General features: G+C 39.3%; 2 protein-coding genes across 2 annotated transcripts; both read left to right on the top strand.

The window, feature by feature from the left end:
- The first annotated feature begins 1,489 nt into the window (after positions 1-1,489).
- LOC132867896 (cystatin-B-like) lies at positions 1,490-4,171 on the top strand. The gene is made up of 3 exons (XM_060900867.1): positions 1,490-1,601; positions 3,790-3,891; positions 3,997-4,171. Exons 1-3 carry the CDS (start codon positions 1,533-1,535, stop codon positions 4,123-4,125), a joined length of 300 nt encoding a protein of 99 aa, XP_060756850.1. The 5' UTR covers positions 1,490-1,532; the 3' UTR covers positions 4,126-4,171.
- A 654-nt stretch (positions 4,172-4,825) lies between these two features.
- Positions 4,826-6,920, top strand: LOC132867895 (cystatin-B-like). The gene is made up of 3 exons (XM_060900866.1): positions 4,826-5,013; positions 6,480-6,581; positions 6,687-6,920. The coding sequence occupies exons 1-3, from the start codon at positions 4,945-4,947 to the stop codon at positions 6,834-6,836; spliced, it is 321 nt and encodes a 106-aa protein (XP_060756849.1). The 5' UTR covers positions 4,826-4,944; the 3' UTR covers positions 6,837-6,920.
- The last annotated feature ends 3,650 nt before the right edge of the window (positions 6,921-10,570 follow it).

The raw sequence follows: 10,570 nt of genomic DNA, 5'->3' as shown, positions 1-10,570 counted from the left end.
AAAATACACAGCAGTTTCATTTTGAATCAGAATTAAAACCAGTTCTCCAAACTCCATATGCTCCTCATATTTTGATACCAGGAAATGCCCCTTTTTACACAATGTTCCGTTATATTGTATCTCTGTGGAAACACTTGTGTCTTTTTCTGAAAATCCCAGGTCTTTTACTGCATGTTTTATTACATCACTGTAGAGGCTGAAGTAAAAAATACAACTGTCCTTGACCAGCAGCAGCTGATTGCATCTCAGGTCAGCTGAGATGTATACCTGAAACATCTGATGTCTTTCTGATAGTGTTAGGCATACGTTTTTGAAGTTTTTTAAATGCCTTGCACATCTTTTAAAGTAGCCATGTTTACTTTCAAAATGCATTGTCCACAACCTAATCAAAGGTCCAAATTTCAAAATTAGGGCTGGATAGCGCCGCAAGAAATGATGTTTTGGTTTAAGTGAAGTTTCAGGAAATAAAGATTTTCTTGATTCCAGATATTCTTGGATTATTATTTCAAGATAGGCAACCTGTGGCAAAGAAATGTTTTTGTGCACAAATCAAATCAACAATGTCTTTGAGTTGGAGAGTTGTCTGCCAAACATCATCTTGTAGATTCTGTATCTTGTCACCAATGATCACAGGCAACAGTCTCAACAAGTTCCAGTTTTGAACAGCTTGACCTGAAAGCCTGATTGCCTCAGAGTTGACAGAGCATGGCTTTGTGAGAGCATCTGATCCTTTGTACTTGAATTGCTTGATTCGCCGGTTCAACAGGGAATAAGTAAACCATTTCTTTGTTTTTACAAAATATTTCAAGTACAGTGCAACATCATAGGTTAAGACACCCTCAAATAAGTCACGGCCTAAGCAAGGTGGAAGGCCAGGTTGGCAAACATGAAAAGACTTTAGTGAGTTGAAGTCAGAGTTTACCTTGACACCTTCTGACATCTTGATTGCTTCCAGTCTGTAGATGACGGACAGCCGAGTTGTAAGCTTCAGGGGTTCGCTGTGGACCACAAGCATTTGGATCACTCTGAAAGTCTTTTCTAGTGATTTCACAGTACCTACAAAAGTACTGAGAGGTACTAAAGTTTTCCGTGAACCCACCAATGCTGTGTGATCCTAAATTGTCACCAGCAATACAGAACAGAGCCCCTTTGATAGTTTCTTCACCTGCAATAATGCCATGTTCCTCTAAATCTCTTAAATGCATGAGAAGTTCAGAGAAAACCTTTGCAGTTCCAAACTGTTTTAAATCATTCTCTGGACACAATGAAACAAGAGACATGTGTTCAGTGCTTGACCGCACATGAGCAGGTAAGTTAGCCACAGATAAATAAACGGCAACAACTTTGTGTTTCTTCTTTGCTGAACCAAGGGGGTTAACAATTTCAAAGGCATCTTGGTACAGAATAAGCTTTAGGCACCCGGGATTTTCAATGAAGAACTGGTTGCACTTAAAGTTTTGTCCATCACTTATGTAAAGGGGGAAAAATACCCCAAGCAAACAAAAAAGCTTTTTCTTGCAGCTACAGTAATAATGCCTCGCTGTGGAGGGCTGTCTGAGGTGGAAGAGGCCACTGCTGAGGTGCAGAAAATCTGTGATGAGGTTGGTGTTTTTGTTTCGTTTCCACATCACATCTCTCATTCAGCTGTCAAAAAAAAGTTTTAATTATTTAAACTGATAATCACCAACTTTACCAACAAACTCTGGTCAGTGTTGGTACTCTTAACACTCAGTAAATATTTTCCTACATGGGAACAGCTTCAGGACAGAGGGGTTTGTGCTTTATGGTGAGCCAGTAACATGACTCAAGCTGGTTTTTGGGTTTTATTACCTTCAAGAGAGGAAAAAAATACAAACAAAGAAAGGCTGGTGAGGGAATGGCGGTTTATAGCTTCAGACACACATTCTTTTTGCTTTTTTTTTTAAATAACAAGCCACATGTCTTTTAAAACTGAGTAAGCCTATGTATTTTGCACTTGTACTGTTTCAGTAACACCTGATTGTGTGTGTAATGATTTATAGGAGTGGAATTGTTTAGATTGCCTTACTGAAGTTACCATGACTTCTACATGTGACAGTCATGAGTATGCACAGTTACAGTGGTGCTTGAAAGTTTGTGAACCCTTTAGAATTTTCTATATTGCTGCATATTTATGAACTGAAACAACATCAAATTTTCACACAAGTCCTAAAAGTAGATAAAGAGAACCCAGTTAAACAAATGAGACAAAAATATTATACTTGGTCATTTATTTATTGAGGAAAATGATCCAATATTACATATCTGTGAGTGGCAAAAGTATGTGAACCTTTGCTTTCAGTATCTGCTGTGACCCCCTTGTGCAGAAATAACTGCAACTAAACGTTTCCGGTAACTGTTGATCAGTCCTGCACACCGGCTTGGAGGAATTTTAGCCCATTCCTCCATACAGAACAGCTTCAACTCTGGGATGTTGGTGGGTTTCCTCACATGAACTGCTCGCTTCAGGTCCTTCCACAACATTTAGATTGGATTAAGGTCAGGACTTTGATTTGGCCATTCCAGAACATTAACTTTATTCTTCTTTAACCATTCTTTGGTAGAATGACTTGTGGGCTTAGGGTCATTGTCTTGCTGCATGACCCACCTTCTCTTGAGATTCAGTTCATGGACAGATGTCCTGACATTTTCCTTTAGAATTTGCGGGTATAATTCAGAATTCATTGTTCCATCAATGATGGCAAGCCATCCTGGCCCAGATGCAGCAAAACAGGCCCAAACCATGATACTACGACCACCATGTTTCACAGATGGGATAAAGTTCTTATGCTGGAGTACAGTGTTTTCCTTTCTCCAAACATAATGCTTCTCATTTAAACCAAAAAGTTCTATTTTGGTCTTATCCGTCCACAAAACATTTTTCCAATAGCCTTCTGGCTTGTCCACGTGATCTTTAGCAAACTGCACACGAGCAGCAATGTTCTTTTTGGAGAGCAGTGGCTTTCTCCTTGCAACCCTGCCATGCTCACCATTGTTGTTCAGTGTTCTCCTGATGGTGGATTCATGAACATTAACATTAGCCAATGTGAGAGAGACCTTCAGTTGCTTTGAAGTTACCCTGGGGTCCCTTGTGACCTCGCTGACTATTACATGCCTTGCTCTTGGAGTGATCTTTGTTGGTCGACCACTCCTGGAGAGGGTAACAATGGTGTTGAATTTTCTCCATTTGTACACAATCTGTCTGACTGTGGATTGGTGGAGTCCAAACTCTTTAGAGATGGTTTTGTAACCTTTTCCAGCCTGATGAGCATCAATAATGCTTTTTCTGAGGTCCTCAGAAATCTCCTTTGTTCGTGACATGATACACTTCCACAAACATGTGTTGTGAAGATCAGACTTTGATAGATCCCTGTTCTTTAAATAAAACAGGGTGCCCACTCACACCTGATTGTCATCCCATTGATTGAAAACACCTGACTCTAATTTCACCTTCAAATTAACTGCTAATCCTAGAGGTTCACATACTTCTGCCACTCACAGATATGTAATATTGGATCATTTACCTCAATAAATAAATGACCAAGTATAATATTTTTGTCTCATTTGTTTAACTGGGTTCTCTTTATCTACTTTTAGGACTTGTGTGAAAATCTGATGATGTTTTAGGTCACATTTATGCAGAAATATAGAAAATTCTAAAGGGTTCACAAACTTTCAAGCACCACTGTATGTGTATGAGTCACAGACACTGATTGCAGGATGAAAGTGAAAATCCTGATTAGTAATGATTTTGGTTTTTTGCCATCGCAGATGAAGCCTTATGCAGAGGAAAAAGCTGGAAAAACATTTGATGTCTTCACTGCTAAATCCTACAAGACACAGTTGGTCGCTGGGACAAACTATTTCATCAAGGTAGGACACAAACTCACTCACAGTCTCCTAGTGACTAGACCTGAAGCCCTTTCCTTTTTCTTCAAATAATAACTTGTGTCTGATGATCGCTGGTGTGTTTTTCAGGTCCATGTGGGTGGCGATGAATATGTTCACCTGCGTGTCTATAAGACGCTGCCTCATGCTGGAGAAAAACTGGAACTTACTGAAATACAGGCTCTCAAAGCCTGTCAGGACTCCATCGAATACTTCTAAACATGCGTTCCATTAAAAAAGAAACACCGTAGAAACTGCATTAACATACACAATCAGAGGCTGTTTGTTTAAATTTTTATTACACCTGGAATGTCACCAGATTAAACTGGTTCAAAACATTAATCACAACATGTTTACTATCTCTACAAATGATCAAAGTTAAAGAGAACATATGAAGTGATATTTGATATGTCTATATGTCCTTGAAGAATGCAGTATCTATAATGATATTAAAGGTAGGAATAAACATTGATGCATGACTACTGCTTTTAATGTATTAATTTGTCCAGAATTGTGTGGAAATAAATTTGAATTAAAGTCCATTGGACCCTGTGATAACGGGATAAAATTCCCATTTACTGTGTTATTTGTTTACCCCCTACCCCAGGGTGTATGCAGGTTATCCCAATTTAAAATAATACTTTTTAAGGCTATAGTACCACTTTTAAATATGAATTCGGAATCGTGACATACTAAATATATAAAGCAACAATATATAAAGTATATAACATTGTCATCATATCTATGTTCTATGCATTTACTGTAGTTGTTACTTGAACCAATGAACAATTGAAAACCAATGTAACTAACAGGGCTAAGGTGTAGCCTTGTGATTGACTGTTCTCTTTATGGGTGGGACTTGTATTCTGATTTGTATATATTAGTGCTTCTGTTTTATCTTCTGCAGTTTGGGACTTCACTCTTTATTGGTAGGTGTTACTATTTCAGGGACTATCTGCTTTAACCAAAGTGTCTGTTAACTTTGGAGTTTTAGTAAAGTTAAGGTGAACTAATTTTTGCCTGACAGCTACAGTAATAATGGCTGACTGTGGAGGGCTGTCCGAGGTGAAAGAGGCCACTGCTGAGGTGCAGAAAATCTGTGATGAGGTTTGTGTATTTTGTTTTATTCTCCAATATATTTTGTTCTGCTAAAATACCTGAGATCATTCTAACTTCTCACCGCCTGCTTTACCAACAAGCTATGATCAGTATGCTGATCTGCCAGGGAAAAAAAAATCCATGGTAATAAAACAATTTTTCTCTAGGGTATTTGTCTATGCCAAACCTAATGTTTAAAGGGCATATCGCCGGTAAATTCAGGAGCAAGATCAATGTAATTCTATTTTATATTAAACTTTGGTCAAATATCTCATCTCGTTATCTCTAGCTGCTTTATCCTGTTCTACAGGGTCGCAGGCAAGCTGGAGCCTATCCCAGCTGACTACAGGCGAAAGGTGGGGTACACCCTGGACAAGTTGCCAGGTCATCACAGGGTCGACACATAGACACAGACAACCATTCACACTCACATTCACACCTACGGTCAATTTAGAGTCACCGGTTAACCTAACCTATATGTCTTTGGACTGTGGGGGAAACCGGAGCACCCGGAGGAAACCCACACGGACACGGGGAGAACATGTAAACTCCGCACAGAAAGGCCCTCGCCAGCCACGGGGCTCGAACCCGGACCTTCTTGCTGTGACGCGACAGCGCTAACCACTACACCACCGCGCTGCCCCCACTTTGGTCAAATATCTGTCACATTTTGCATTTTGTGCAATTTTTTTTTTACCTTGTGCAATACCAGAAATATTCAGTTGAAATCAAGCCATTTGAGGCAAATTGCTGGTTGCTTGAGGTCGTGTTTCAAACTACATGTTATTCCTTCTTTATTCCCCAGTCCTGATTAATTCTCAAATCTTAATGGTCAGAAGGTGCTGATTAATTTTCCAACAACTCATTCAGAGGGACTTTTTTGGCAGGCATTGTACATAATCTAACACTAATAATAAATAGATTAAAATGTTGCTTATTAATAAGGAAAAAAATTGATCTTTTGATATAGTTAAGTTTTCCATAAGAAGTCATTTATTTAACATTTTTAGAAGGAGTCTCCAGTGTCAGAGCCCTGTAACATTCAGTAAGCTTTCCTACATGGGAAAGTATTCAGGACAGGTTTTGCACTTTGAGGTTTCTCAATAATGTGACAAGAAATTTCTTATTAGCTTCAGGAAAGGGAACAGAGAACCTGGTGAGGGAAGTTTTGGGTTCAGATACGGTACATGCTATTTTCCTGCATTAAAAAAACCAACAACAACAACAACAACAACAACCCACTGTTATAAACATAGCAAGCCACATATGTTTAATACCGAGTAAACCTGTGTTTCTCACTTGTACAGTTTCAGTAAAACTTGATTAACAAGTTACCATGAGTTCTACACATGAGTATAGACAGTTATGTGTATAGACAGTTATGTGTATAACAGTTATGTGTATGAGTCATAGACACTGATTTCAGAATAAAAGTGGAAGTTCTGTTGAGTAATGGTTGTTTTTCGAAATCACAGATGAAGCCTTACGCAGAGCAAAAAACAGGAAGAACATTTGATGTCTTCACTGCTAAATCCTACAAGACACAGGTGGTTGCTGGGTTAAACTATTTCATCAAGGTAGGACACAAACTCACTCACAGTCTCCTAGTGACTAGACCTGAAGCCCTTTCCTTTTTCTTCAAATAATAACTTGTGTCTGATGATCGTTGGTGTGTTTTTCAGGTCCATGTGGGTGGCGATGAATATGTTCACCTGTGTGTCTATAAGACGCTGCCTCATGATGGAGAAAAACTGGAACTTGTTGGAATACAGACGCACAAAAAAAAAGATGACCCCATTGAATACTTCCCTCCTGAACATGCGCTCCATTAAGAAAGAGTCACAAATGTATCTAAGAAGAGTTTGAACACATTAATTTGCTCAGAATTCTGTGGAAATAAAATTGAATTAATTAAAGTGAATGAGCCCTGTGATAAGATTTACTGTATGCTATTTGTTTACTCTCTATCCCTTGGTACCCTGAGATCGTCCTAATTTAAAAATGAATAATTTTTAAGACTTTAATATTACTTCAAAGGTGATTTTGAAGCATATGAACCATATATACATACACTCACCATCCATTTTATTAGGAACACCTGTACGTCTGCGCATTCATGCAGTTATCTAATCAACCAATTACAGGTATGTGGTAGTAGCACAATGCATAAAATCCTACAGATACAGGCCAAGAGCTTCAGATAACGTTCACATCAAACATCAACATGGGGGAAAAGATCTCTGTGACTTTCCATTTGGCATGGGTGTTGGTGCCAGATGAACTGGTTTGAGTATTTCAGAAACTGCTGATTGCCTGCGATTTTCACATACGAGTCTCTAAAGTTTGCATAGAATGGTGCAAAAAACATTGAGTGAGAGACAGTTCTGTGGGTGGAAACACCCTGTTGATAAGAGAGGTCAGAGGAAAATGGCCAGATTGGGTCAAGCTACCAGGAAGGATATAATAACTCATATAATCACGCTTTACAACCATGGTGAGCAGAAAAGTATCTAAGCATAAAAACATCAAACCATAAGGTGGATGAGTTACAACAGAGGAATATGGGATGAGTTGTGTATATTTGTGGCTTAGTTTATCCCCCTCTGTTATAATTTAATGCAGAAGATTTTGATGTGAGGACTTGGCAAGTTTATTGGAAAATGTTAGGATTTGGGGAATGTCAGTAGTGTGTGTAGCCCAGCTAACTTTGGATTTGCTGAGAGCTTTTTGTAAAATTCAAATACTATATTTTACTGAATTCATGCTTCTGGACAAGAACACACAAACAGGGGAAATTTTAAAAAAAAGTTGCAATGCTCAAGGACTCAGATATCTGGCTCCTCAGGTGTAATATTTAGTGAGTCTATAATGGACAGCAAGGGGTTCCAGGTTCTATCAAAGTTCCTCAGAGAGCCTCTGAGAGAAAACCTTAGCCTCTCCAACTTTAAGCTGAACAGGACTTCCCTAACCCATCGGCTATAGGATGGGGGTAAGGTGTGTTTCCAGTTAAGCAAAATTAAATGCCTGGCCAGTAGAGTACAGAAAGCCATACTGTGTTGTGCTTCAGCTGATAAAGTATTGGTGTGTGGAATACCAAAAAGGGCAGGGAGGGGATGGGGGTCGGCCGCAACATTGTAGGACATGTGAAGGGTATCAAATATTTTAGACCAAAAGTCTATCAGTTTTGGACATGACCAAAACATGTGCATGAGATCGGCAGGGGACTGGTTGCATCTATTACAAGTGTCTGCAACATTGGGATAGATTTTTGACAATCTATGATTCGTGTAGTAGATCCTATGTATGAGTTTGCATTGGATTAGCCCATGTTGGGCACAGATAGAGGAATTGTGCACTAACTCAAGAATGTTATCCCATTGGTCTGGCTCAAGATTTAGCCCTAGGTCTTGTTCCCAAAGTTTTTTTTGTTTGTTGTGGGAAGACTGAAGTAATGGAGTCCAAGACACTAAAAATATGTGAAATATTCCCTCTCTGATTGGGGTTTATCATAAGAAGAGTATCTAACAAAGTCTGTGTGGGGAGATTTGGGAAGTCAGGATAATTTTTCTGGATAAAGTGTCTAATTTGAAAAAAAAAACGGAAAAGGTGGGGGGGGGAGCTTAAATCTGGTCGACAGGTCAGTAAAGGACATGAAAGCACCATTGTCATAAAGATCATTAATAGAAGTTATGCCACTCTCAGACCAAAATTGAAAGGCAGAATCCATAGTTGATGGTTTAAAATTGTGGTTGTGCAACACTGGAGCATAAATAGAGCAGTCTCACAGGCCAAAATGCTTCCTGAATTGCAACCAGATTTTGAGCGACTGGTTGACTGCTGGATTAATGCTTACATCAGCGGTTGACACAGAGAGTGAAGAGCACAGCCACGCCCTCAATGAGGTCTGAGATGAAGAAATTTCAATTTGGACCCAGGCTGGCTGATCGGTAATGACTTTGTCAGTCCAGTATAGCAATTTATGAATGTTAGCTGCCCAGTAGTAGTGCAAAAAATTGGGGAGAGCAAGACCCCCTACCCGTTTAGGGAGCTGCAATATCTTTTTTTGCATGCACACAGGTTTACTGGCCCAAAGAAATTTTGATACTGATTTGTCCAACTTAGCAAAGAACTTTTTTGGTAAAGGAACTTTGGCAGAACAGTCATTTTGATGAGGTTCACCCTGCCAGCTAAAGACAGGGGTAAAGTTGACCATCTGGCAAAGTCCCCAACTTTACCAAGTAAGAGAACAAAATTTTTGTTGAAAGTGTCAGCTAGAGTCCTGTTGATAAATATGCCCAAGTATTTAAAACCTTTATTCGCTCTTTTAAAAGGAGCTATATTATCTGGAAGGTCCCCAACTAAGTTGTTTATTACAAATAACTCACTTTTTCCAAAATTGAGTTTATAGCCAGACAATTGGCCATATTGTTTTAGAATGTCTAAGACTACTGGGAGTGATGTGGAAGGATTTGATACGTAAAGGAGTAAATCATCCGCATACAGTGATAGCTTGTGTACAGTTCCTTGGCGAAAGATACCCTGAAATCTTGGTTCAGATCTTAGCCAAATGGCTAGAGGTTCAATAGCTATGGCAAACAATAAAGGGGATCGTGGACACCCCTGTCTTGTGCCACGGTGGAGTTGAAAGGGGGGTGAGACTACATGTATATAGTTTGTTTGTAGAGATGCTACTGGAGATGAATATAGCAATTTTACCCATGAAATAAAACCTGAGCCTAACCCAAATCTGTCCATTACTTCAAAGAGAAAGTCCCATTCCACCCTGTCAAAAGCTTTCTCAGCATCCAGCGACACCACAGCCTCTGGGGTGCTGGAGCTGGGCATGTTAAGTATATTGAAAAGTCTTCTGGTGTTGTGAAATGAGTGTCTTCCCAACATGAAGCCTGTTTGATCTGATGAAATGATCCCTGGTAGAACTTGCTGAAGACGGAGGGATAAAATTTTGGCAAGAATTTTGTAGTCAACATTTAACAGTGATATGGGTCTAAAACTACTACATAATAAAGGAACTTAATCTTTTTTTAGAAGAAGAGAAATAGTAGCATTAGTCAAGGTTGGGGGAGTTGGCCAACAGACAGTGCCTCATTATATACATTACTTAGGACCGTGGAGAGAAGTGGGGCAAATTTATTATAAAATCCTACCATGAATCCATCAGGACCCGGTGATTTGCCACTTTGTAAAGCCCTAATAGCGCTCGTAACCTCCATTGGTGAAATTGGGCTGGCTAAATTTTCTACCAACTCCTCATCTATTTTGGGAAATTCAGTAGTGTTGAGCATATTGACCGTATTAATCTGAGGATGATCTGATGCATATAGATCAGAATAAAATTTGGCAAATGTTTCATTTATATGTTTAGGGTCTGTCAGAGTGATGCCTGATGGTGACTTAACACTTGGAATAAGCCTAGAGGCAGCTGTAGCTCTAGCTTGCTGGGCAAGGAGTTTGCCAGCCTTGTCCCCTGATTCAAAAATCTGTTGTCTAGATTTGAGCAATTGCAGTTCTGCTTCATTTGTAGTTAGAAGATTTAACTCAGATTGAA

This window comes from Neoarius graeffei, chromosome 19 (assembly GCF_027579695.1).
Source record: "Neoarius graeffei isolate fNeoGra1 chromosome 19, fNeoGra1.pri, whole genome shotgun sequence".
Taxonomy (NCBI): domain Eukaryota; kingdom Metazoa; phylum Chordata; class Actinopteri; order Siluriformes; family Ariidae; genus Neoarius; species Neoarius graeffei.
This window is presented reverse-complemented; position numbering and strand designations above follow the sequence as displayed.

Excerpts from the sequence above, each read along its gene's own strand:
- LOC132867895 (XM_060900866.1), top strand. The coding sequence starts at position 4,945 with ATGGCTGACTGTGGAGGGCTGTCCGAGGTGAAAGAGGCCACTGCTGAG. Across the intron at positions 5,014-6,479 it reads TGCAGAAAATCTGTGATGAG|ATGAAGCCTTACGCAGAGCA; the intron begins GTTTGTGTATTT and ends TCGAAATCACAG. Across the intron at positions 6,582-6,686 it reads GGTTAAACTATTTCATCAAG|GTCCATGTGGGTGGCGATGA; the intron begins GTAGGACACAAA and ends TGTGTTTTTCAG.
- LOC132867896 (XM_060900867.1), top strand. The coding sequence starts at position 1,533 with ATGCCTCGCTGTGGAGGGCTGTCTGAGGTGGAAGAGGCCACTGCTGAG. Across the intron at positions 1,602-3,789 it reads TGCAGAAAATCTGTGATGAG|ATGAAGCCTTATGCAGAGGA; the intron begins GTTGGTGTTTTT and ends TTGCCATCGCAG. Across the intron at positions 3,892-3,996 it reads GGACAAACTATTTCATCAAG|GTCCATGTGGGTGGCGATGA; the intron begins GTAGGACACAAA and ends TGTGTTTTTCAG.